At 39.7% G+C, this 27,046-nt stretch overlaps 3 protein-coding genes across 7 annotated transcripts; 1 reads left to right on the plus strand and 2 right to left on the minus strand.

Moving 5' to 3' along the window:
• Positions 1 to 319: 319 nt before the first annotated feature.
• Positions 320 to 23,048, plus strand: LOC108147650 (arginase-1). 2 transcript variants are annotated; one of them, XM_017274311.2, is made up of 5 exons: positions 332 to 968; positions 1,508 to 1,711; positions 1,812 to 1,998; positions 21,111 to 21,210; positions 22,561 to 23,048. In XM_017274311.2, exons 1-5 carry the CDS (start codon positions 746 to 748, stop codon positions 22,918 to 22,920), a joined length of 1,074 nt encoding a protein of 357 aa, XP_017129800.1. In that variant the 5' UTR covers positions 332 to 745; the 3' UTR covers positions 22,921 to 23,048. The 2 variants fall into 2 exon arrangements, 1 of the variants encoding a protein (XP_017129800.1); XR_005977282.1 differs by lacking the exon at positions 22,561 to 23,048 and having other exon boundaries at positions 320 to 968; positions 1,812 to 2,751; positions 21,111 to 21,195.
• On the minus strand, positions 6,635 to 16,072 carry LOC108147648 (protein elav). 4 transcript variants are annotated; one of them, XM_041708453.1, is made up of 3 exons: positions 15,852 to 16,072; positions 14,142 to 14,436; positions 6,635 to 11,435 (listed from the first exon to the last, which is right to left on the minus strand). In XM_041708453.1, coding segments are annotated over exons 2-3 (1,464 nt in total). In that variant the 5' UTR covers positions 14,143 to 14,436; positions 15,852 to 16,072; the 3' UTR covers positions 6,635 to 9,972. The 4 variants fall into 4 exon arrangements, with proteins under 4 accessions (XP_041564387.1, XP_017129796.1, XP_017129798.1 ...); XM_017274307.2 differs by having other exon boundaries at positions 6,635 to 11,486; XM_017274309.2 differs by lacking the exon at positions 14,142 to 14,436.
• On the minus strand, positions 22,953 to 25,543 carry LOC108147649 (endoplasmic reticulum-Golgi intermediate compartment protein 2). Its single transcript, XM_017274310.2, has 3 exons — positions 25,070 to 25,543; positions 24,181 to 24,999; positions 22,953 to 23,521 (listed from the first exon to the last, which is right to left on the minus strand). The coding sequence occupies exons 1-3, from the start codon at positions 25,188 to 25,190 to the stop codon at positions 23,103 to 23,105; spliced, it is 1,359 nt and encodes a 452-aa protein (XP_017129799.1). The 5' UTR covers positions 25,191 to 25,543; the 3' UTR covers positions 22,953 to 23,102.
• Positions 25,544 to 27,046: the final 1,503 nt, after the last annotated feature.

The raw sequence follows: 27,046 nt of genomic DNA on the forward strand, positions 1-27,046 counted from the left end.
AGCTCTGCGGAGGTGTAATCTCAAACTGGACGAGTTCATCTTCGAGCTTCCTGATCAGATGAATCACATGGATGTTTCCTCAGTGCAAAAATACACAGTGCACAGAGAAAAAATACTCCGCTTTGTATTTATTTGATGTAGTTGTTTTACATCTAAACTCAAAGGTAATACAAATTAAAATCAAACGAAAAAATGAATTTCAATTTATAGAAAATGGAACAAAAAATCGAGTTTAGGCATTTTTGTTTATTTTTTGTTGGAGTTTCAGTTGTATTACCTTAATTGTATTTTCTTAACTCCGCATTGTATTTATTTTTTTTTTAAATTCTTTTAATATTTGAAAATTACTTCATGTTTAAATGTAATAATTGAACTGTATGTGCAAAGGTTGGCATCTATTAACCCAGCCAAATCGGGCCTTTGCCTTTGTGGAGAGTGACGCTTTGGCCATCGTCGCTGTTGTCGTCAGAGCCAGGATCAAGGTCATCTGGCGATAGCCGCCTTATCGCCCATCCAGCGGCTCTCGCACTGTTATATGGCCACACAGCAGCCACTACAATGTCCACCGATCTGAGCTGAACTGTCGCACCAGCTTTATCAGGGGGTCCAGAGCCCAAGAGATAGTTGTCGTTGTCGTTCTCAAGTTGTCGTTCTCAAGTTGTCGTTGTCGTTCCCAAGTTGTCGATGTCGTTGTATTGTCACTCAGTTGTGGATCTTTCAGCGTAGCGAACAGAGTCAATTCAGCATGTGGTGGAGCCGTAAGTTAGCCACAAGGTGTCTCCGCCTCCATCGGGGAAAGAGCACAACCCCTGGCACTGCTACCAACACTGGCGCCTCCAAAGAACCGGAGCAGACTCTGGGCATCATCGGAGTGCCCTTCGCCAAGGGGCAGGGCAAACAGGGCGTGGAACTGGCGCCGGATCTCCTCCGGCAGAGCAGTCTGCGCCAGGTGCTCCAGAGCAGTCATGGTGAGTGAGATGTCTGTTCATTCGATACGAAATACAAATACGAACAATTTAAGAAATTTAAAATACGGAAAAAACGCTCTTGCCTTGGTCATCAAAAAGTAATATTATAACCAAAAGATTTGACAATTAATACTTGATTTATAAAAATATATTCTCTCAACTCTGGAAACTATATAGTGCTCTTAATCATTCCATTCAAAATCATATATGTGGATTACATCAGACAGGGCTTAAAGCAAAAAAGGAATTTCTCAACGATCGTATAATGTACATTTTCAGAGGATTTATGTATATTTGATCCACTAGATAATCGGTTTTTAATTTATAAAAAAATAAGAATGGATTTGATTATTAATTGATACAGAAGATAATTGGATTTTTAAATGTTTAATAGTAAAAAAACGGCCAATGGAAATGGGTTTTTTTTCATAAAGAGTTTTGGGGGATGTTTCAATTAGAAGCTTTGTCTCAAAGACCTCAAATCCCAGCAATAAAAGACCTTGAATATTCGTGTGTAAATAAATGGATTTATTGCCCAGATGGCTTGGTAATACGGGACTACGGAAATCTGCAGTACGCCGTGGACGAGCCCCTGCTTCAGCAGCAGCGGGTGCACTACCATCACATTCGGAACTACGCCGACTTCATGGCCTGCAATCGGGCACTGATCGAGCAGGTGAAACTGATGCTGGCGGAGAACTCGCAGTTCCTGGCCATTGGCGGTGATCATGCGATCGGTTTCGGTGAGTCTCCCCAATCCATATCCATATCCATATCCTTCGTCCTGCTCCCCTGCTATCCTGCTGTCCTGCTGCGGAATCCAAAAGCGATTGCATCTTGCAGGATCTGTGGCCGGACACCTGCAACACACGCCGAATTTGTCGCTGGTGTGGATCGACGCACATGCGGACATCAATCTGCACAGCACCTCGCAGTCGGGCAACATCCATGGGATGCCCGTGTCCTTTCTGCTGGAACAGCTCCGGACCACCTGGCAGCACGCTGGCCTCCAGGAAATCGCACCCAATTGGTGAGTTCCGAAATGAATATGCATTTAACACTGGCTTGTGTACCATGTGTTTTTGTGTTTGCTCGAAAAGATTTCTTCACAAATGTCCATTAGCGGTATATAGGGCTAAAAGAGCTTCATTACCACTTGGCCTAATAGAGATTTGTTTTAGAACACTTTTTCAGTTTTTAGTTAAAACACAAAAACACTAGACACAGTAGAAAACAACACATAATTCAGAAATGATCGGCTTACAGCTAGACAAGTCGCACTTAAGTCTCTCGGGGGGTTATTTATTCCATATTTTATATGTATATTATATATTGTTTTTTTTTTTTTTTTTTTTTTTTTTGGGGGGGTGGGTGGCTTGGGTTGGGGGTTTTTGCTGGGTTGAGGGTTTTTTGGCGTGGGGTTTGGTCGCCTTATCACAGTTGCCTTAACGAACTAAGAATTATTTGCTTTTTTTTTTTTTGTATTCTTTGCTTTGACTCTCGTTTTTCGATTTGTTTTTCTCTGGTTTCATTATTATTTTTTGTGCTTGCCTCAGTCTTTGGGTTTAGTTGCTATCAACCTTTCATCTGCTTATTTATAGATTATTTAATTTACACATTGCTTTTTGCCTTGGGCAGTTCGGTTTCGTGCTTTTCTTCCAAGCTTTGGAAAGTCAGTCGAGACGGTAGAAAACAAGTTAACTGAAGAGCGATCAAATCAGAGATCAGAGATCACAGTTAATAAAGGAACCCAATCCAGGAAATCCCCGGAAATCAAACGAAAGTTCGAGCTCTACTCTCGCATTCTAAATCGTATCTATGTAGCGCTAAATAACTAGGCATTAATACATAAGATCTCGGGGGGCGGGGTTGGGCGTGGTTGGTGCTTTTGTTTTTCGGTTCAGTGATTTGGTAAAAAACTCAAATTCTCCTCGACTCGATCTCAAACTCAAACTCAAAATATATTACTATACAAATCGATATGTTAATAGGCATACTCCTATTTACACGACAAATCACAAATAATCACACAGAACGGACAGAATGACTGGCACGGAGTGAAAAACCGAAATAAGAACGAAAATCGAAATCAGATTTATATACATTATCAGACAAAAGACTCTCAACCAACTAAATAAATATTTAAATTGTACTACTCAGTTGAAATTGTATAACTCTAAACTAGAATTAATGCATTGACATTTTTGAAGATCATATAATTTTGAAGTACATAAAAATATCCAATTGTTAAAAAAAAAAAAATATCAAACCCATATTTCATTTTATGTACAAAACGATATGAATAATTTGACATTAAATGTGTATTGATCCTTGTAATTGAAGATTGAAACGGTCTGAAGATACGTCTGTGTACCAAAATAAATACTTCATGACTTGGAGATCATTAGAGTTATAAAAGTTCTACTGTATATTTGGCTGACATTTTTTCGAGTTTCTGAGTCATCAATGGATAGTGGTTGGTGTGAGGATGCTGGATTGTGGATTGTGCATAGCTGGTTGAAAATCAAATCTATAAACTAGAAAAAGCTTTTAAATTGAAATTCTTTGAAATTATCTGTGGCTCGCTAAGGTTTTCTTTTGAAATTACAATACAAAACGTAAGTGTTTCTCTGTGTGTACGTGTGTGGGGAATACAAATCATGTATGTACATTATATGTACATCAATTTGGAGGATTTTCGGGATCTGGAATCAAGGATCGGGATCTGTGGACATTTGTGGTTTATGCTTTAAATAATTACAATTAATATTAAAGTATCAATCAATCAATATAATTACACAATCATTATCGTTTTAACCAAGTAATCAATTAATTAATTCAATCGAAATTCAACTTGAAGAAATGTGTTTGAAATTTGTTTGGTTTCGTTTTTTTTTTTTTTTTTGCATAAATTCAATTTAAAATCGAACGAACAACAAGAACACACGCCTGAAAATAAATCAAGAGAAAGAAACAAATTAGAAAATGCTTCATAAATTATTATACTTGCTGCAGGATTTCATGTGTTAACTTTACAGTTTTTTTTTTTTTTTGCTACAAATAGATCAATAAAAAGAGATAAAAACCATTTAGAGAAATCATCAGTTTGGCTGACAAAATGTTTATTGGGAAAAAAGGTGTGCCAAAATTAGTACAGATCGGCGTTATATCGGTCTGATCGCCGCCGCGCTTTCTTCTCCGATTACTTACCGAAAAATCACACGAAACAATAAAAGTGAGTGAGGAATACGAACAATACAACAATATATAACAACGGCAACAACGAACTGAAAATCGAAAATCCGGAAACGAAAATCGGCTACGGATCGATCGGTTCTATATACATATGTATATATGTATATATACATATATATTCGGCCCACAACGAAAGGAACGAAAGGGGGGGAATCAACTCAAATGTCAAAATCGGATCGGATCGGATCTTCCTTTCAAAGTAATGCCCTCCATATCATCATCTTCTCGTTAAATCTTCCTTCTTAGCTGGCTTTATACACTGGGACCAAAGAAGCGTACTTTTAAAATACACTGAGCGAAATCATAAGACCAAACAAAGAGCATACTCTTTTCGAGAGGGGGCACACAACAAACTGAAACAAATTTTGGATATAGAGAGTGATTTGTGTAGTTGTGTGTAAGTGTAAGATACACTTTAAAAAATATATTTTTATTGATATAAATGAATTAAAACAACAAACCATCTAAGATGAAAAATGCCATCAAAAATAGAGAAAAAGAAAGCCCAAAGTGTAATGTTTCAAAGAAAAAATGAAAATATTTTAACTCATTAATAACTCTGAAAGAAATTCCAACATAGTCTGAATTGAAATTGAAATGAATCAAGAACCAGCTGAAATACAAATTGAAAACAAGGTAACCAAAATCCAACTAAATCTTGAAACAAAAGTTCGGTGTGTTCTGATATATACTATATAGAGAGATACATATATATGCAAAAAGCAAGAAAAACTCATAATCATATATTTTGAAATACATTTATAATATTAATATCTTTTTCTCATTTGCTTGTATTCGTTTTTTTTTTAGGTTTTGTATTGTTTTCCATTTTGAAATATCATTTGAAATGTGTGATAAATATTATAATTAATTAATTAATCGATATAAATATGTTAATAAAATAAATTAAATAGTTTCTTCCTTCTTGTCGTCGTCGTCGTCTGCATCATTTTAATTATAATAATATATATAGAAAGGTATATATATCCTTGTTGTTGTTGTTGTCAATGATTATTTACGGTATTATTTGTGTAATCGTTATAGCTATCGCTAAGCAGTTCCTGTTCTCTGCCCATCGAAATGATAGATAAACTTTGCTCTAAAAATTACAAAAATTACACAATTAAGCAATACAAGGATACAGGTTCAAAATTATACACAGAACATGTCGTGACATGTCCCCAAATTTATGTAAATTGAGAGAGTGGTGACTGTACTTTCTCCGATAAACTAAACTAAGAGATTCATTAATCATAAGCGCTAAACATAATGGCATTACAAAAATTAAAAGTATTCTCGTTTGCACACAAATAATATCGCAACTGGCAGAGTCTCTAAACCGAGCAACAAAAACTGGAATGCATGTCTTTGGGTTGTTTTTTTTTTTTTTTTTGCGGGGGGGATCCCATTTAGATCTTAGGGTTACGAGGACTAAACCAAAACTGGGTCGGTCGGGAATGTCTTTTCTGCTGAGATCAACGGATTCCGATGGCACCTCTTTATAGATGAGCCTTGACTAGATCGATTCCTTTATATTTGAGTGACCGTCTGGTTTTTTTAAGTGTTTCAAAAAGAGAGAAAGAGAGAGAGAGAGAGAGAGAAGCAAATCCTGGGGATTCAGGATTGGGAAAACATATATTTTGAGGTGGGAAAATCATACAGTTAAAAAAAAAACAAACAAAACCAAAAATTAACAAATAAATAAAAATGATGTTAAAATTTTCTTCAAGTGTTTTTTTATTGAAAATAAATTTTTCTTCGTTTTTTTTTTTTACTTGTTTGGTGCGAAAATCAAATGAAATCATAAGAGTAAACATAAATTTTTGAATGGATCGTAATTGTCAAACATAATTCGTTGCATAATTAGATCAAAAAGCAAAATTCACAAAATCAAAGAAAGGAAATAAACCATATTAAATAAACGTAATCATAATCATTCGATAGGATTCACAGGAATCTCTCAGCTAACGTGGGTTTACATGGTAACATACACACAGATCGTATATAGCTAGAGATATTAACTAAAACTGATGTGTTGTGTTCACGTCGCTGTGACAAATCAAATGGGTATTGCATAAAATCATAAATTATAACTTAAACTGAAACAAAAAAGGTTTTTGCTGAAACGAAATCAAAATAGTTGGTAAACGAAATAAAATACAAGATACAAAATTAAAATTAAACCAAACATTGGGGTAAAGAGAGAGAGAGATATTGAGAAAAGGGGAGATTGGGAGGAGATTGAGAGTTTTGAAGTTATATATTTCCAATATAATATAGCCGCTTATTCTCTCTCTTTCTCTGTTCATGTGTTGTGTGTATAATTAGACTAATTCTTCATCGTAATCATCTTGTTCATCTTCGCTTTGCTCAAAATCAAAGGAATATTGAATTCAAATTGAATTAAATTAAATTACGTAATTATAAAAATACAATAAATAATGTTTTTGTTTCGTTTCCATTTGTTTTCTTGGTTCTTTGCTTACTTAACTAAATATGTAAAGAAAAATGATGAGATATAAATATATGTACGCGAAATACATATCTAATTCGCTTAAAAAATAATTGTTGTATATTTTGTTAAATTTTTTTTTTTAGTTTGCTGTGGCTTGCTTTTGTTTTTCATTTTGCGGTATATAGAATAATGATAGTTTTAAGTTACATATTCGTAATAGATTCCATTTTTCGCTTCTCATTTTCTTCTCTTAATAAAATTATAATTTGTAATTTATAGTTTGAGATGCATGAAAATTTGTTACTGTTGTTTTGCCGTTAGTTGCATTTTAAAACTATTGCACAAGAATTAGAATTAATACAATTAATTAGATCATTGATGACAAAAAATATAAGTATATATAGTAAAGGATTAGTTAATTAAATTAAATATTGAATATACATATATATGTGAGTGTGTTGTGTGTGAGAGTATGTGATGACAGAAATACAAATTAAACAAAATCAAGTACATAATCTTCGCTTCTACAGGATTTTCTCCCTGTTGTCCTGTCCTATAGTGTGTGTGTGTGTGTGTTCTTATGTGGGTGTATAAATAAACTAGCAGATTGTATAAAATGTATTGCAAATATATCCGGAGAAGCAGCAAGTCAAAGTTGGGGATTCCCCATTCAGACTTGATGCTTGCCCTTTGCTTTGCTCCCTTCTTTTTTTGAGGGTTTCGAGGGGCTAAATCTTTGGAAAGGGGAGAGCAGGCCGCTTCAATCGATTGTTTCATTAGCTAGAAATTGCCATAGTTCTTTTGGTTTGATCTACCATACATCCCTATATGCGGCTGCCTCGAAAGTTCTTGCTCCTTTTCATCGTAATCTTCTTCTTTTCCATCTTCTGACTAGATTTCTTGTTGCGAATTTTGTTCAAACAAAAAAAAAAAGATTTCTTTGTTGGCCTATAGTTATACAAAAAAATAATTATAGTTAGGGAGATATATATATATATATCTGATTACACATAGCGCTAGGTATCGTAATAATAATCAAAGTTAATTCCACTTCTATTTCGCTTTTCGGCTTCTGTTCAATGCTTTTTGAATCTTAGGTTTAGAATTTATGCTATTTGGAGAGAGAGAACTCAAAATCGGTTGGGGTTGTGTCATCTTAGGTTAACTTTATAAACAAATCAAACACAAATCATTCGTATAAATATGCATGGTTGGGTCGGACTGGTTTTATGGACTGGATGCAGGATCCTATTATCAATTTTAATTCGTATACAAAGCAAACAAAGAAATCAAACAAAACTTAATTTAAATACGGAATATAGAATCCAGAATCGAAATTATATATGTAGATATTTATGTGTGTTCGGTGTGTGTCTCAATCTCTCGCTATAACAATCAAAAAGATACAAAAAAAAAAGAAGAAAAATTTACAGAAGTTCAACTCATAAAGTAACGCAAAAATTGCACAAAAGTTTTAGGTTTGGACATGGGGTTTATGGGATATTATAAATGTAGGATGTGCTGGAAGGTATCCTCGTCTATATGTATCCCTTCCCTTTATTCTCTGTTCACTTACTTGGCTAGAGAAATCGGTTTGCTAATGCTTTTTTTACACCCTTAATTAATTTTTTTCCATTGCTTTTTTTTTTTTGTTTTTACTTTGTTTTAAACTGTTCTCATATAAAAAATGGTTGTGTTGCTGCTGTACCTTTTTGTTTTTAGTAAATTGTTTGTGCTACGCTTTGTTTAAACGCTAAAAATGTTTTGGTTTAGCAAGTATTTTGTTAATATTTTTGTTTATGCTAACTTGCTCCTTGAACTATACAATATATAAAGTATATAGGGTGTGCCTACGCCTGCATGTGCCTGTATATAGTGGACTACATACCTGCAACACAGGTGCACACGCACACAATTACAGTATTAATATTCACTAACAATTATTTACTTTAGTAAAACGTTTCAAGTTTGCGCATAAATTATTGTATTACTTTTGTTTTCCGTTCGCTAACTTTCGCTTGATCATGCTATATGTTTTCTATATATTTTTTCAGTTTTCACTGTGTTTGGTTGTGCTTACAGGATATGAGTTTGGCTTGCTCCAATCGGGTTTCGTTCTCTAAGTGTAGAAAACAAACACAAAACATAAAAAAATTCGTTAAACTTCTATATTTAAGTGTATATCTAGGTAGATATAGAAATATCGCACATACATATGGATATATATTTAGAATTATTAAACGTGCTCTGTTCGCCATTCGTTTGTTAAGTATGTAGCTTTTGTTTTTATGTTTCTTGTAATACTGTAGCAGCCTCCATGTTATGTATATATAAATATTATATGCGCGCGATCATCTCGATCGCCCCTCGAATACTTTTTGCCCCGCCCTCATCGATCAAGCCAAACTGATGTCCTATAAGCACCATTTATAAATCCTAGACACTGAACTTCTCTAATTTCTTAATTCTGTTTTGTTTCCTTTTTTTTTTTTTTGTATTAAGTTTCAAAGTTTTTATGGTAGAAAAGTTTGGAGTGTAACTAACAGATTTGTTTTTTGTTTTCATTTGTTTGGAAGATTTCATTGCTGCGTTTTACTTAAGGTTAATAAATTTTTAAAATTTCTCATTTTCTTTTTAGCTAGTTAAGTTAAATTTGTCTTAGTTTTTTGTGTGTATGTGTGTTTGGTTGATTTCTTTGTTTTGCTTTGCGAGTAATTTGACTGCGGCAACCTTTGACCTTTTCACAGCTGCCAGAGTGTGTTGTTCATATTGCAATTTTTTCTTTATAATCTCATTGTTCATTCTCACTCCCCCTGCTTTTTTGCTTTTTTGCTTTGCTCTCTTTTTCTGTTTTAACTCCAGGCAGCTCCTTTCTTTTGTTTGTTTCGTTTAGTTAACGATTTGTTACTTAAATGCTAAACAAGAAGAATTTTGCTATTGCAACGTTTTAGGCCGGCAATTTGGGGATATTGGAGGGGGATATTTATGTAGTTAAAAAGGTATTGGTTTTTTGGGGAGTTTGGGGTTTGGGTTTTCGCCGTTTCGTTGTGTCGTCGTATGGAGAGAGAGAGAGAGTACTTTCTCCTGCCTGTTACTTTCTTGTTTTTCGTGTGTGTTTTACACATACTGTTTTGTTGCGCTTAGTTACCGTTATACCATGCATATTTATATATGTGTGTTGTGTGTGTGTGTGTGTGTGTGGGTTTGTGGGTGTGGGTGTGTCAGGATGTTTAGATTCAGGATAATGGTTTTGGGGGTGCTGCTGCATCGTTATCCACTTCCAATTGGCCCGCTCTACTTGGCCTTGTTGGTCTTAAAGCTGACCTGCAGCACCCGATTGCCCATGGTGTAGCCGTTGAGCGCCCGAATGGCCATGGCCGCCTCATCGTAGTTGGTCATCGAGACGAAGCCATAGCCCTTGCACTGGTTCGTTGTGGGATCCTTAACGATCTTCACTGATTGCACAGCCCCAAAGGGACCAAATAGCTGCCACAGGGCTGCCTCCTCCGTTTCCGGTGCCAGATTGTAGATAAAAATGGGATACGCACCGCCTGGACCGCTGGCCAACGTTGTGGCCGCCGCCGCCGCTGCGCCCAGTCCATTGGGCAGCATCACGTCCAGCATGTCGCCGGCCATTGGCGAAAACCGGGCCAGTCCCTTGTTAACGGGTGTATGCATGGCGCCACCGATGCGTCGCACCAGCTGGGGATTGAGGAAAGCGGGCAGCTGCGGCTGGATGATCTTGCTGGTGCTGCCAGGCGTGTTGGAGAACTTCACCACAATGGGATCCGTGCAGCTTGATGGCGTTGTGCCGTTCAGCGCGATAATGGCTCGGGTGGCCTCCTCCCGCTTGTCGAATCGTATAAAGCCCACGCCCTTGGTCTGCGTATCGTTGCCGGCATTCTGCAGAATGCGCGACGTGATTATGGCTCCGAAGGGGGCGAAGATGGCCTCCAGTTCCTGCTGGGTCATCGTCTTCGGCAGCCCCGACACATACAGATTGGCGCCCTTGATGGCATCCGACGATGGGCGGGCAAACGACACCTTGATGGTCTTGTTCTGCAGACGCAGACCGTTCAGCACATTGACAGCCTGCTCGGCATCCTGCGGCCGGACGTAGTTGACGAATCCGTAGCCCAGGCTTTGGCCCTTGCTAGGCGCCTGCGGGTTGAGGGGGTCGATGTAGACCTGCGACTTGTCGCGTATCAGCTTCACCGACTCAATTTCGCCGACGCTGGAGAAGAGCGAACGGATCTCGTCCTCGGTCATTGTTTGCGGCAAGTAGTTGACAATGAGATTGGTGCGCGTCTCTGTGCTGCCGTTGCTGCCATTTTGGGCACCCGATCCGGCATTGCCGTTGGTATTGGGCTGCGCCTGCTGCGGCTGAGGTACGACTGCCTGTTGGACAGCCGCCTGCTGGACCACCGCCGCCGCCTGCTGCTGCTGCTGCTGTTGCTGCTGCTGCACCACCGCCTGTTGCGCCACAACGGCCTGCTGCTGCTGCTGGAGCTGCTGGGTGACGGCGGCAGCGGCCGCGGCCACAGCCTGCTGTGTCTGCTGCTGCTGCACCTGCAGGATCGCCTGCTGCACCTGTTGCTGCTGCAGCTGGGCGGCAGCGGCCACGGCGGCCGCATTCTGTACGGGAGCGGCGGCCGCATTTGTTGCCGCCACCGCAGCGGCGGCCGCTGCACTCTGCATAAGCTGCGTCTGTGTTTCCACTCCACCACCGGCTCCGGTATTTGCCATCATAAAGTCCACTGGGTGGTGGGATCGGGAAGATTCGAGGAGTTAGAATTGGTTGGCACGACCAACGCAGGGGCAGGCGCATGGAAAGAATAGTTAAATGTCAAGATTAAACCATTTGCATGATGTGTTAGTACTTCTTGGTTGTCTATCAAAATGTCTACGATTACTGTGGGTTAGTGGGTCTACAACGGTATAGTAATGTATAATAGAAATTGGATTTAATTTCTCATTCTCAAGGTTTCTTAGTTTTTAAATCATGTATGTATGTTTGTTCTTGAGCTATAAGAAGTTATTTTCGATCCCAAAAGTGTTCACTGACCGACTCATAAAACAAATGTCCTTATAACATTTGCGTTTGTAGTCAAATATAATGATAAAATGGTATTTATGTCAACGAGTCCCTCTGTCTTTTGGGGTCTGTAGATATAATCTTATATTTATCTAATATTGTGTTGCCCTTTATTAGCCACCTAACCCTGTTCAATCTGTGGATTTGAATTCTTAAAATAGTTTTATGAAACAAACATAATATTTCTGTTAGCAATCTCCACACTTTTATTTTTTATTTTGAAATGATTTAAAAATTATACTTATTGTTCCTAAATTTGATTAAATAGTGTATAATTTACTTTTCATTTTTAAACTTTATAATTATTTTTTTTTGAAGCCCAAGCCTTTTTGTCTCAATTGTTTTTTGTAAGTTTCTCGAATTCATACCTTTTATGAACCGAGGCTTGTTTGCATTTCAGGTCTATGAGTCTAATGTTGTTAAAAGGACTTTTATGTATTAGTTGTTACGTACAAACCTATTCTTACATTTCCCCACTAGTTACTTTTATTGTTTTTTTGGTTTCGTACAAATTAAGGACCTGCGGTTGTCTGCATTCTCTTTTACAGTGGGTTAGCGGTTAACGTTTAGTTAAGGGAGCTTTGCTCACTGGCGCCGCCCAGCGGCCCACATTCTTGTCCAGCCACTCTCTCTCTCTCGGTCTCTATTCCGCCCTTTCTCACCCACACCCCCGCACTGTCAATCAAAGCTCCCCAGACACAGAAACACACACACTTAAACAAACACACACCTCCGGCACTAGAAGAACTGAACTTTACGGGATTTGCTTTTGCTCTGTCAGTGATTTGCGACTTTTCTATTGCTTTTGTTCGTACGCTTATTGAAATTATCCGATACTGCTTTTGAATTTATATATTATAGTTGTTACGCTAGTGGTTACAGAGCGAAAGCGATACCAGATCCGCTGCGTCACAGGCACAGGATGCTTCTGAGGCGAGCGCAGGACCTTCTGGCCAGGCTTTGCGCTCTAGCCGCTCTTGCTCTCTCTCTCTCTCTCTACCCCCTCCTCACACCCTACCCCACCAATCAACCGTTTCCTTTTCGGCAAACTGTTACAGCGCTCTCAATTTGTATGTGTGAGTGCGTTGTACTGTGTACCCCGCCCAGTTATGTAATGCGGCAACCGGAGGGTTAAGGATATGCGAGAAATCAACTCGCACCCCTTGGAAAAAACACCAAAAATGAGCAATAGGCAGGACCCACCCTTAGCCAAAGAAGTTGTAAAATTTCTTTGCGAAACGCAGAACGGCGGCTTCTATGTAAAAGCGGAACTTGCCACCGCTTAAGGGTTAAACGCGCGACATTGCCACCCCCTAAGCCGGGTCGTTTCGCATTTACATGGCAACGCTGTAAAGGCGCAGAGGCTGCGGGAAAGGAAAAGGGGGCGGCTGAGAGAGACAGAGACTGTTGCTTGAACTAAAACTAGAGGATGTTTCGGTTCAATGAACTACATATGTGCGACAGAGTCAGAGGGCTGTCAAAAAAAGCGATCGCGGTGGAAATGACAGTATTTTCATAATTTGCATATGGCCTTTACGGTTCTACTTCTTCAGGGTGACTAAACTGGAAGTTAACAAAAACTACTATAACTACTACCTATTTAAGTTAAGGCCGCGTACTACAATTGTTTACGAAGATCTTAAGAGTCTTGAAAATGGTGTTACAAATAATTTTGACCTAATTGGAATGGGTAAACTCTTGATATTCAGCTATTTAAGCAAAATAATCTATGGATGTAGGATGAATGGTTAATTAAAAGCGTAGATAATTTTTCAAAGAATTAATAATTCTTAGTTTTAAGAAAGTGTTTTTTAATTGACTCAAGTCAAATGTGCGAATAATTTTCAACAAGCAGTATTTAAATACTTTTAATGTTTATATAGGAAAATGTAATTAAATGAGAATCAAAAGGGCAGTCTAAATAACCTTTATAGATTTTGAGTAGTTCGTATTGGACAAGTTGTAATGAAGTTCATAAATTCGTCTTGCCAATTCTCACCTTTTTTGTGTAGTGCCTACGAAAGAGTCAAAAGGTCACGCGCACACACATTCATCCCATTCCACCCGTTCCCACCCACTTATGCCCACCTACTGGGACACGCAGACTGTGGTTTCGCTCACTCAGCTATCGGTCAAGGCAACTACAGTAGAGCCTCTATTACTCAAACCACTTTGTGACAAAAAAATATTTTAAATTAAAGTTATTACAAGATTTTACAATATATTGTGAGCAAATTTAGTAAGAGCTGAAAATATTTGAGCTCTTGAATTCTGACTGTATCGGTTTGACACCGCACCCTTTAAAAGACTCTCTCTTGTCCTGCGATCTTCGTAACCTATACTACGCTCTCTTAGTCTAAATACTCACTTGTTATAGTTTAGAGAGCGAGTGTGTGTGTGTTGTTGTTTTTGGGGGAGGATATTTGTTGTTTTTGCTGTTTGTGAAGTGAATTAATTCGCTAAGTTTTTTTTTGTTTCGTTTGCTTGGAAATCCTTGTTGTACGCGCGCGCGCTCTCACGGCGCTCCTTCTTGCACACTCTCTCACTCTGGCTTTCTCGCTCACACACTCTCCGGTGGTCCAGGACTTTCGTGTTGGTTGTTGTTGTAATGTAATCGGTTTTTGTTAATAAATAAACGCTGGCGTCTTCGTCGTCGCTGCCGTCTGACAAAATAAAAAATAAAACAAAACAAAAGAAGCGGTAAATATGATGTATTTGCTGGTTTTAGTTTTAGTTTTTGGTTTAGTTGAGGGGTGTTTGCGGTGTGCCTGTGTGTGTGTGTGTGCAAGCGATGGTTATCGCAATCGATTTTATTGATTTTCTCCCTTAATCACATCATTCATTTCATATTTCACTGACAAAAAAAGGCAAACAAAAAATATGATACATAGTAGCGAGAACATTTTGTTGTTTGTTATACAATTCTATTGTGTGAGTGGCTATTTTTGCGTTTTTTCAAATACCCAAATGCTCATTATAACAGTATCTCTCGCTCTGCGGCTGCACTGATTTGTATATTTTTTTTTGGTAGTCGAGGGTTAAAGAGGGGGTGGCGGGGCGGATATACAATGTATGGCTGCTATTGTTTTTATACCCACATATACGTTTGTGCGTGCGTATGTATTTGATTTTTTGTTAAAACAGATCGCGTTCTCTTACACAAACAGGCACACACACACGGACACTTAGTATCTATAAGTTATTTGTTGTTGGAACTAAACACGCGCTGCTGTTTTTGTGTTTTCGTTTCTTGGGCTAACTTTTTTTGGATGTAGATCCCTGTGGAGCTGTCATAAGTTGCCCTTCCGCGCGTTTTTCCCCAATTTTAAATGCAATTCTGTTGATACTACTACTACACTGGTGTTTGTTTGGTCGTGTGTGCGTTTGCTTTTTATGGCAACCGGCGTTTTGTTTACTGCAAATATCTCAGCCACCTACACACTCTCACCCTCCCGCTCTCTCTCTTTTCGCCTGACAAAATGTCTACTTCTATCGGTTAACTGTAACTGTTGTTGTTGCGTACAATGCTCCTTGCACATAAAATCGATATGCTAGCTGCGCCCTTTTTGAAACTGGCGCTCTCTCGCTCTGGCACACACCGCCTCTCACGCACACACACACACATACAGTTGGGAAGCATTTACAGATACACAGCACAGAGGCGTCTCGTCTCGCATTAGCAGTAGATTTTAACGCAACTACTATCTCCGGTCTGGGACTGGACTAGCCCTCCTCTTTCACTCTGGCCAACCGCCGCCCATCTCTTCTCCGTTTGCTGAACTTTTTCGGGTCCCTCTTCTCTTCAGCCTCTTCCACCGAATTGCATATTGTTGTTTTGCCTATTAATATTTGTTTGAATGTAGACAACTTCCACACACTCACTCACCCACTATGTATAGCGGGTAGAAAAAAAATAGATATATGTGAACACTAAAATATATGTGTGTATAATTGCACAATTATTCAGCGCGGCGCGATCATTTTGCAAAAAATGAACATTTTCATATCGTTTGTTTGTTGTTTGTTATTGTTGTTCGTTCGATTGCACAAGTTACGGATATCCGAGAGATATTCTTACATTTCGTTTGAGATTCGCTTGTTGTTGTTACTGCTCGGCCAAAGCTGTAGTTGTAGTTGTCAACTCAACGGTTATTGTTTTGCACTACTTTCGAAAAAAAATCAATTGCAGAAAGAGCACACAGGCACGAGATTTTGATTTCGATTTTCCTGGCTTTTCTTCTTGCTGTGGCAGGAGCGTTCAAACTGCGGCGCACGATGGTTGGCGTGGAAATGAAATGAAATAATGAAATGCGAAATTGAGGGAATGACGGTTTCGGTTTCCACATTGAGAAACCTCCCAGTTTAGTTGCTCTTGCTTTCGGGGTTGCAATACGTGTTCGAAGCGAACGTGGAAAACAAGAGAGTTAGAGAGCGAAAGAGAGCGGCGACATGGGCGTATGTAAAACATTTTGTTGGGGATGTTTAACTAAATGTAAAGAAAATCATGTTCATATGATGACTTTAGCTTTGACAAATTCTAAAAAATAGCTTTTAACGAGAACTAAATTAAAAGTATTTGAAAAAGAAATTCCTTATCTTTTCTGTTGTATTTAAGCTTTAGTACTTTGACTTTTGCACTTAATGTTCCTTTGGAAAATAGAAAGTTTTTTTTTAAAAAAAAAATTTTTGTGTAGAGGAAAGTATATGTATATGTACGCTTTAATTTGTTCACCTCATTTACGAATGAAAGTGTTTGCTTTTTTTACATGATAGCCCCCATTTGCTGCGCCACTGCACATCGACTGCGCCCTCAGTTGTTCTTTGCCTCATTCGCACAAGCAACCGAAAGTTTTTCATACAAATCAAACGATCGAGCGATGGCTATATTATTCCACAAGAGATAATACTTTTTAGCAGAAATAGAAATCCACAAATTCAGTCCTATGCCTAAATCATTAGTTTATTAAACACAATTGGTGGACTTAAAGAGATATTCTTAACGGCTTAAGCCGGGAACTAAAATGGCGGTTATTCTCTGAGCCCGACGGAGAGAGACCGCGGCAGTGTTGTCAATTCCAATTCCAGCGTTGGGAAATATTTGAATCCACGCGCTCTTTTGGCAATTGACTTTAGCCAATAACAAAATATATTTATGCATTGCTTGTTAAGTTTGTTAATAAATTCCTTAAAAATAATCCATACTCAAGGAAATTTATGTAATTCATACATATAATTGAAGTCCTTTTTTGTGAGCCGCTTGGGGATGCCACCTACCGTCCTATCGAGCCCCGAATTCGCCGTCGTTTTAAAAAAGACGTTTTAAAAAAACCCCACGCTTAGACTATCGTATGGGTAGTGCTAATGGAAATCATTGCTATAGGCTTTTTCCAACGAGGTCGTCAACCGTTTTATGATGCACGCGACCATTATCCTTGCCAAATAGCCGCCTTCTAAGGGCTGTTTTGGTTTTTGGTTCCGTTTCCTTTATACTTTTTTTTTTTTTTTTTGCACCAGCAACCACCAACGCCAACGGTTGGGGTGGTTTCCGCATGCAGCATGCCTCGTACACCCCCTAGCCAAGAAAATAGAACCCAAAAACAAGGACCGAGGACCCATTTTCGAGAGCCGGTTCAATTTCAACACACTGCAATCGTGTCCGTTTTTCAATGTTTCCCTTCGTTTTTGTTGCGTGCGTGTGCCTAATTGCGCTTGTATTCGGCACTCGACACGCCACATAGTATATACTATATGCCATATATCGTATCGAATATAGCCACCCTCCGACTCCCCCAACCCTTGTAATTTCCTGTTCCATGTGCTGATTTTTTACCCTGTTCCAGTCGGACGCTCTGTTCCAATTTACAAACAGAAGACGAAGTCTCTGGCTCGCGAAATGAGGTACAGTGAATTCCTCTGTTAATAAACGTTTAAAGAATATTGTTAAACAATTTTGTAGATTTATTTGCGGAAAACAAAAAATTATTATGAGAAATGTGTTTATTTTAATAACGTTTTACAGTGAATCATTGTTTCCAATTGGTTCTCTATAGCGAGAATGCACTGCACGTCGAGTAGTGTAACGCAACTTTTAGCCGGGGGTGGTTTTTGTCGTCCTTTCCAAAGGGTGGTGAATGGTGATGGTGGTGCGGTGCTAGTGGCAACGGAAGTGTGCTGGGGTGGTGCTACTGCTGTCCTCATGCGGATTCAGATTCAGACAGATCGGCGTCGCAAGTGTTTGGTTAGCATACAAATCTGCATATGTGCATACATACATATGTACATACGTCCTTTTGATGTTTAATAAATTAAGCTTAAGGCCGCTGCCGTGGTCGTCGAATCAATGGACTTGCAAGTTTAACTTTACAAAGTCTTTTGGCGAACTAGGATTCTAAACATTTTCAACAGTCCGCTTGGTATCAGAAATATCCTTGTTTTAAAGTTAATTATAGTTATTGAGGAATACATTTATTTTAAAGGCCATATGTATAACCCAAATAGTTTGATATTTATTTTATTTTTAGAGCTTTAACTGATATCGAAATTTAGGACCACTCATCAGATAAGAGTGAGTGTTATCGGTTCGATGATGGGATCATTTATAATACCATTAAAATTACATCAGCTTTCATTTCGCTGACGTATGCTGATAGTGAAAGTTGGCGGTCACGTGTTCTTTTTTCCCCCGAAAATTTCACCACAGCTTCTACCCCCAAACAGTAGGCAATGCAAGTTTTATTTTGAAAAAAATTCAAAGGAAGAAAAAAGTACAAAGCAAATTCGAAAGGGTTGCCTAATCCGTTTTAGCCATGGCAAAAACAAAACACAAACAACAACCGCCTGGCGTTACAACAAAGCGGGATTAAAAAAGCAGGCCCAACACAAGATTACAACAAAGCTGCAAAATTCAATGGGATGGGATGGTCTGCTCTTTTTTTCCCCGGCTCGAAGGGGAGGGACTCCGAAAAGCCGTTGCCCACCCTTAGCGTTACATAAACACCTAGCCGAATAGAATAGCGGCAACGAAAACAAACCGAACCGAAAGTTATGCTGCACCAAAGGCCAGGAGACACGGCAACCAGAAGCAAGGACTCTAACTCAAACTCAAACTCAAACTCAAACAGGAACTGCAGCGAACTGGGCGAACTGGCCATCGTTCATGCACAGTACACTGGCAAAAAAATCCAACAAAATCTCATTTTTGTGTCTCCTTCGGTAGCTTAGTTTAATAAATAGCAGATATGGTTATCACCCCCCCTTTATATGTACATTTTATTAGTTTATAATTTAATTATATATAATTAGATGTTAAATTAAAACGCGAAAGTTAACAGACCCATATTTTGAAAAAAGGAAAAGTTTATTCAGTTTATTAGTGATCTAATTTTTCAATCAGCTTCTTACAAAAATAACACGTTTTGAAAACATGATTTCTTTCGTTTAAGTTTATAAAGAAAAATTTAATTATTTTTAAATTTGTTTTATTTTTTAGCTGTTCTTATTTTTTAAACTACTTCAAGAAGTAAAAAATAGGCAATATAAAGTTGGCAGTTTTCGGTTTTTGAAGTTTGTTTTTCATTGTCTTTCTTATAGCGAAAATAATACAATTTTTATTCTGTGTTTTGGAGATTTTACAGTAAGATAATGCTCATAAAATTGATAAATAATATAAATTGCTTATTTTCAGTTGAAAGTTTTTATTTCGTTCTGTGTATTCATTGGGCGAAAGCCACCCCCTTCTCTGCCTGTTCCTTTCTCTTTCGCATATTTACATAATGATCCTTAGGGCGCTTTTAACTTTGCACGTCTCACTGCACAAATGTCCACGATCTCGAGCCGGATTCGGATTGGGCAGGCAGGATCCTAACCGATCCAAACCGATCCAAGTCGATCCGCAGCTGAGACCACGGCCACGGCGACAGATGCAGTTTTTCCCCCGAAACTAAAAGTAATAATCATAAAAATTACCATAAGACACCGGGTTCAAAGTCCAGGAGCAATGCACGATCGATGCAGGAATAGAAAACCGGTGAGGGGTGCATTCATATAGTCATAGGTACTTTCGGAGGGCGATCCCCCTGATCGCAGGACATTTGGCACTGAATCGTGGCATGTGTTTCCCCTCTCCCTTTCTTTTTTTTTTGCCGCTGGCGGCATTGTTTTCCGTTTGTGTTCTGTTTTTGTTGCCGTTTTCCCCATTTTTCCCATATTTCCCATTTTTCCTATTCAGACATTTTCACCATTGTCGCGGTGCAGGCGGCTGCTCTCGTTGGGAATCCGATTCGGTTGCAGTCCTTGGGGTTGCGATCGAGATCGGGCCAAGGACTTGCCACCTGGCCTACTAATCAGGATCACGAATGGCAAACGGCACTGGGTGATCGGATGGTGGGCAGAGGGCAGAGGGGCAGAGAGACTGGATCAGATAGCAGTCTGACGTTGGAAAACATTCGAAAAATTAAAAATCGAAAGTTTTAAATCATTTATGTGCTACCAATAATCTTAAAATTTGCGGAAAAGCTTTTTCAAAAGTTTGTCTAGACAGAATTGGTTTTTCTTCTGTTTAAATATACCTATTGACCTAAGTTAATAAATTAAGGGTATTAAATTATTAAACAGTTAAAAATAATATTCTAATATTGAAAGAAAAGAAGTAAGAGAAGACAGAAGGGAAAGATAGCGCTTGACTCTACAAAATGTTTTCCGATTTTCATAATCCAATTTTCACATTGTGAAAGGGTGTGCTATCTGTCAGATTTCGTGAGGATCTATAAATTCTTTTAAATAAGGCTTATAAAAGGTTAATTACTGACGTGATCTCAAGACTTAAAGGGTGGAACTTCATTAAGTTAATTGAATTGTTACTTACAAGATTTAGCGAAAGAGATGCAAGTTCAATGTAAATAAATTTGAAATACAATAACTTTGTAAATCCAAAATTCTCAGAGTAATCTTTGCCTGACCTTACAGAATTTTAAAGCTGTCACACTTAAGCACGATCCCGGAAACCCAAAGTTCTACCGAAGTTTATGACCCCTCCTCTTTATTAAGAGTTCCCCAAATGATCCTTGCACCAGTTTTTTGTTTTACTTATAATGCAAGACAACCCGCACTTAAAGGGCTTCTAGTGTTTCTTCTCCTCCTACCTTTTAGTTTAATGATCCTTCGAGCGGAACCCACGACTATTTGTTTACACGTCAGCTGTTTGCGGCCCACCCACTCCCCTGAACTATCCGTATTCCCATATGGAAGAGGCCCCAATCCCAATCCCAATTCCATTCCTATCCCTTATTCGGATAGTTGGCCACGTACTGATCCCACTGTTTTTTGCTTGTCATTTCAGTTTGCCCAAGGATCAGTTGGTTTACATCGGACTGCGGGACATTGACCCCTACGAGGCGTTCATATTGAACAAAGTCGGGATACGCTACTATGCGATGGATGTGAGTACACTGAGAGATGATCTACTATCTTATCATAAGCATTACCATGCACATTTGTTCTAACCGTCATAACAATCAAATTAGTTAATAATATAAAGTCAAGATGTAATACAAACAGTAGGTTGGATGATATCGTAGATTATTATTTGAGAAAAATTGCAATGTTGTAAGACATGATATATATATTTTGTTTGGTATACATTTTCTTACTGTGTAGAAACTAGAGAAAGGCTGTGGCACCTAGGTAGAAAGCCTTGATAGTCCTTTTACCGAATTGCATTTCATTTCACTGCATTCCAGTTTGTTTTCCCAGATCTGTCGATCCAAACCGATCCGATCCGATCTGATCCTTTACTGTCTCGCTGGCAGTTGTAAAAATTGTAAAATTCCGGTTTCTCCCCCTGATCCCTGTTTTATAGGGCAGGATCGGATGACGATCGTGCGTGACTGCCGACGGCATTACACATAGGTCCTTCGTTCTCTGTGTGTGTGTGTGTGTGCGTTGTAAGCTTGGCATTTATAGGGGTTGTCACAGACCCTACCACTGCCCCATCCCACTTTTGCCACCCCCTGTGTTACAGGACTTCCGATCCGATGCGATCCCGAAAACGAGAAACAAGAACCGAGAAACAAGAACCGAGAAACGGTGGTGGTGACTCACACGAAATTACGTGCCTGGCCACATCCGCATCCGCATCCTTGTCAGAAACGGCTCGTTGCCCATTATGTATTATTTATGGCTCGTGCAAAATCGACGTCTGTTGAAAAATGGTTTAATGCCCTCTCGCTCCCGATTTCGCTTGTGAATTTCCGGGGCAGCCAAAGCTGCAAATTTATTATCGCTCATTAGTTCGATCGGAATTGGAATAGAATTTTCCCAATAGGTATGCGAAATGGCGACAGAGGGGTGGGGAAGTGGTGATGATTTTGCATCTGCAATGGGCGGGGATTTTGTTGTACAGTCGCGATAACGAAGGATAATTGAAGGACCAACTCAAGCGGCATCATTTGTGTAAGCCATTCGCATTTTCACAAAAATATTGCAATAAATCTATAATGTTCTTCATCTTTCATAGATGATTGCAAGCATTTGGCTTTCGCAATCATAATTTAAATTTGCTCTAACCCATTTGAATTTAAATTTTTTTTTTTATCCTATTTTTATCTATATTTATACAATGATCATAACTTGAAAATTTTTAGAACCCAATCGCATAACGTACATTGTAGAAGATACTAAACCAAAAGCTAAATACCATAGTCCTTTACTGACCAGAAAGCCTTTATTCACAATAGAGAATTTTTAGCCTCTGACTAAAATGCCCTTCATTTGTGCACTCTGTTGAACAGACCATCGACCGCGTGGGCGTGCCCAAGATCATCGAGATGACGCTGGACGCACTGAATCCGCAGAACAAGATCCATGTGAGCTTCGACATCGACGCCCTGGACAGCAATGTGGCGCCCAGCACGGGCACTGCGGTGCGAGGCGGCCTCACGCTTCGCGAGGGCATCAGCATCGTGGAGGCCCTGAGGGACACCAAGCGGGTGCAGGGCGTCGATCTGGTGGAGATCAACCCGAAGCTGGGCAGCGAGCGCGACGTGCGCACCACCGTGGAGTCGGGGCTGGAGATCCTGAAGAGCATGTTTGGCTACCGACGATCCGGCTACTGGAGCAACATCGATACCGGCATCTTGGGCAGCGATTAAAGGACACAACACCGCCAGCTTGAACTTATCAATATTTATGTACAACATTTTTTGCCATATTTGTATGTGCGTTTTTTTTTTGTTTTTTTCCATATCTTAATGAAAGAATAAAAAAATTAGTTTAAAGAGACGGGGGAAGATTCGGTTAGCAGATTGCAGACTGAGATTCGCTGGCCGTTCGGCTAGAGGCCAGCTTTGAGCTTCGGTGGCGCCGTGGGCAGATAGGCCGAGATGTCCACGTTGGCCATCAGATTGGCCGTGTGCAGCAGTTCGTTGACGGGCGGCGCTGCCGCAGCCTGGACGGCGGACATCGACGATGGAGCAGCAGCAGCAACAGACGACGGAGCAGCCAACGGAGCTGCTCTGGCATTGTTCAGCCGCTGGTACAATTCGGGAGCAAATGTGCGCAGCACGCGACGTTGAAGGCCCAGGAGCAGCGAATTGATGACGCCCGAGATGACAATGATTCCGGATATAATCGAGCACAGGCGGATGACGAAGGTGGCCAAGTTGTCACGGTCGTTGCCCACCACAATCTTGAGAGCCGACCAGTCGTACTTGAAGTAAATGCCCGGGGAGCCATACGAATTGCGCTCGGAATCTGTTGGTTTAAGGGAAATTTGTAAGTTGCTGTAGGCGTAATAAAGTAAACCTATTTTCAAAGGAATTTTACCTAAAATTTGATAAAACTATCTGCGTTCTTTAAACATGTATAGTTCTGATATCTATTATATTTATTATACGAATGGCTTTGGGAATTTGTTGGTTTAAAAGAAATCGATAAAAAATAAATTTTAGCTATTTTCATGATGGAAACTATATTAAACCAAATTCTTTTTAAGTTAAGTCTATAAATTTAAATCGTTTCTAGAATTTGGATTTTAACTTGGTTAAATAAGTATAGTTATTAACTTTCAGACAGTTATTTAATATAGTTATTATACGAATTGTGCTCGCAATCTGCTGGTTAAAGCAAACGATTAGGAAAAGTTGCTGAAAAATATAAAGTTAAGCTATTTTCATGATAGAACCAAAGCCTTTTTTTAACTATTGTCTAAAAATTCAATTTTTTCTAAGTAGGGCAAAGGAATTTTTCCTAAATTTGTTAGGACTATCCAAGTTCCCATCAATAATCATTAAAGCATTATAGCTTGGATTATTAAGAGTTGTATAATATTTTAAAAACTTCGTTCGTCAGTGACATAAATAATTGTAGTATAAGCTTAATAAGCCTCTCAAAATAAAACCCTAGATTCTCACCTAGTTTCCGCACATTTTCGGTGACGGCATACTGAAAAGTGTTGATGGTGCTGAATGTCTGTTCGATTTCCGTGGGCACGATCTTCAGGAAGTATTGCACAGTGGTGGCCTCCTCGTGGATCACGGTCTCATCGCCTTCCAGCGGCTGGACAATCCGCCGCGAATACTGGCCAAAGCTGAGCCGGTTAATGCGGTGCGTAAAGTTCGCCGGCATGCGTCGCAGCTCGATCATCCAGTGGTCCTCGAAGAGGCCCACCACGGGCTGTGCCCCGCCCACGAGATGGAGCACTCCGGCCACCTTGTTGATGCCCAGAGTGCCGTGCAGCCGACACGCATCGTACTTGTTCTCCGGCACGGCATTGTGCTGCTGGCCATTGGGCAGCTGGAGATCCATTATCACGGGCAGGGCTCCTGGCGGCGCGGCAGCGGGCAGCTGTGATGGACTCTCCCGCGCCGGATACGGATCCCGCATGATGTCCTTGAACAGAAGATCGGCCACCGAGTGAAACTCCTGGCGCAGATAGTGGTTCTGCATCTGAATGGCATGGAACTGCAGTCGGTCATGCTCGGACATCTCCCACCAGACGCCTTCGCGCTGCAGCGTTCCGTAGGCGAATACATCCTGCTGCGTTTCGTCCATGAGATCGACGCCCGACAGCGAGGCGCAGGGCATGGCCACCGTGATGTCCACATGCATCTGCACCTGCTCATCCAGGGCAATGTCCGGCTCGAAGTGGTACACGATGTCCGTTTCATGCCAATAGTAACGCAGCTCCGTGTAGACCAGGTAGACAATCAGCAGGCGGCTCAGCAGCGAGACTATACGCAATTGGAAGAGTACATATATAATCTGCATGGAGAATATGATTTAATCGTGAAGTGCACTTACGTGTCCCCCCGATTTCCGTGGTCTCCGTGTACTTCTCCGGCACCTTTTTGAAGGCATCTAGGTTCTTGGCGAACTCCAGCAGATTGCTCTTGTCGCCGCGATAACGCAACGTGGCCGTCATCTTGATGCGCGGGTTGGGAATGCAAACGGGATTGGTCTTAAGTGTACAATTGCACGCTCAATTTGCTTTCAAACACAGTTTCAGTTTCAGTTTCGGTTTCAGTTTCATTGCCACGTACTCCGAAGCTCAGCAGGCACCGCCCCCCTCCCGATTTGTTACCGCTGCCTCCTTCTACGGATTGTGCGTTGGTGTGGGCGTAATGCTCCTGGTTGTGTGGTAAGATCGCTCCTAGTTAGTGACTGCCATTAAGCCAAGTTTAAAAGAGGCGGTGGAAAATAAACAAATCTGTTCGGAGATTTCACGATTTATTTACAGCCGGTGCATAAAACAGCTGTTTGGGAGAAATGTTGCCACCTGGCAAAACTATCTTTTTAGTGGCAGCCTTTGGTGGATAACTTTGCTAAGCTGGCACTGTATCCGTGTACTCATAACGATATTTATCGATAGCTTGGAATATCTTTTACAAATTTGAAAATTCAGCAAGGGCTTGAATTCTTTGTTATGGCCGGGTTATCGATAGCCATATCGAATGTCAGCGCAGGGGTGATTTTATACTGAAAAATACTGCGTTTCTTTTTGGATGGTCACCCCAAATGTCAGACGGTCGTTGACCCGCCAAATTTAAAACAAGAGAGCCGGAGTTCGCGAAGGTGATAGGAGAAGAGGTGAGGCCCGGACAAGAAAGACGGCCAGAGAGTTGATAAGAAAATTATTACGGCGTGGAGGACCGGCACGCTTAGCAAGAGGCGGCAACGGGAGCCAGTCCGCTCCAGCCAGATTTTTTGTTTTTATTGTTGTTAGATTTTAGAATAATTAATTATTTTATCGTGTAGTGCTTGCCGTAAATTCGTATGTTTATTTATTCATGGATTAGGGTTATTTACATTTTTGCTTTTTTGAATTTACACATCTACCATAATATCTACATCTTATTCACAAATTTTACTTAATTTACATTTGAATACATACTATCTACGCACATTATACTTACATCTACACGTAAACGTATAATAACGTATCAAACCCATTTTATCTATATTTAAATATTCTCAAGTTGTTTGTTTTATTTGTATGTCTGTCTTATTGGCGGATTCCATTGGCGCATTAAGCCTAATGCGCATTTATTTACAAAGGGAATCTCATAAGGCTAAAGGCTTAATTTAAAGTAATTGCGATAAAAAATCATTCGCCCCTAACGTTTTTAGAAAAAATACCGAAAAATACCGATGTTTAACGATATTTTGTTTGTGCCACCACTACAACAGCTGTTTTCTATATGCATGGTTGGCGCAATTTTTGATTTCATTCGAATATAAAATCTATTTTGTATAAAGATGACTGAAAACAAGTGTGCACGCTGCAAATTCTGCTTGCAGTACCACAGTGCATTACTGCTGGATATAACTCCCACATATACGGGGATCCCTTGCCCTTTTTAGAAACTGTGGTGTTCTCCTTTGCAAACCCGTCAAACAACACCATCAGCTTCCCTTCCTTGTCGTCCAAGTTGGCAAACGCCTCGGTCGCATTATGGATGTGAGCATTATAGAGTTGATTTATTTAATTATTAATTATTTCTTTTGGATTTGCCAAAATTCAAAAGTAAACAAACTCAGAACAGCTGTTCGTGCCACTCACATGACGTAGTAGCATTAAATGCTAATTCGCCAATGGAATCAGGAACATTTAAAAAATCCATTAATGCGGCAATGGAATCAGGCTATTATTTTGGCCAAGTTACAACAAAAAGACTCTTTGGAAATGTTTTTTTTACTTACTTCTTTAAAAAACCAAAAAGACAATAATAATTGTTTTTTGTATCAAAACTCTGGACAGAAAAAGTGAAATCGTCATAA

Source organism: Drosophila elegans, unplaced genomic scaffold (genome assembly GCF_018152505.1).
Source record: "Drosophila elegans isolate 14027-0461.03 unplaced genomic scaffold, ASM1815250v1 contig_149, whole genome shotgun sequence".
NCBI classification, from domain to species: domain Eukaryota; kingdom Metazoa; phylum Arthropoda; class Insecta; order Diptera; family Drosophilidae; genus Drosophila; species Drosophila elegans.

Bases quoted from the DNA above. Each gene is read 5' to 3' on its own strand.
- LOC108147650 (XM_017274311.2), top strand. From the start codon at position 746: ATGTGGTGGAGCCGTAAGTTAGCCACAAGGTGTCTCCGCCTCCATCGG. The intron at 969-1,507 runs GTGAGTGAGATG...TTTATTGCCCAG, and splicing joins GGTGCTCCAGAGCAGTCATG to ATGGCTTGGTAATACGGGAC. The intron at 21,211-22,560 runs GTGAGTACACTG...TCTGTTGAACAG, and splicing joins TACGCTACTATGCGATGGAT to ACCATCGACCGCGTGGGCGT.
- LOC108147649 (XM_017274310.2), bottom strand. From the start codon at position 25,190: ATGACGGCCACGTTGCGTTATCGCGGCGACAAGAGCAATCTGCTGGAG. The intron at 25,000-25,069 runs GTAAGTGCACTT...AATTGCGTATAG, and splicing joins CACGGAAATCGGGGGGACAC to TCTCGCTGCTGAGCCGCCTG. The intron at 23,522-24,180 runs GTGAGAATCTAG...TTAAACCAACAG, and splicing joins CGAAAATGTGCGGAAACTAG to ATTCCGAGCGCAATTCGTAT.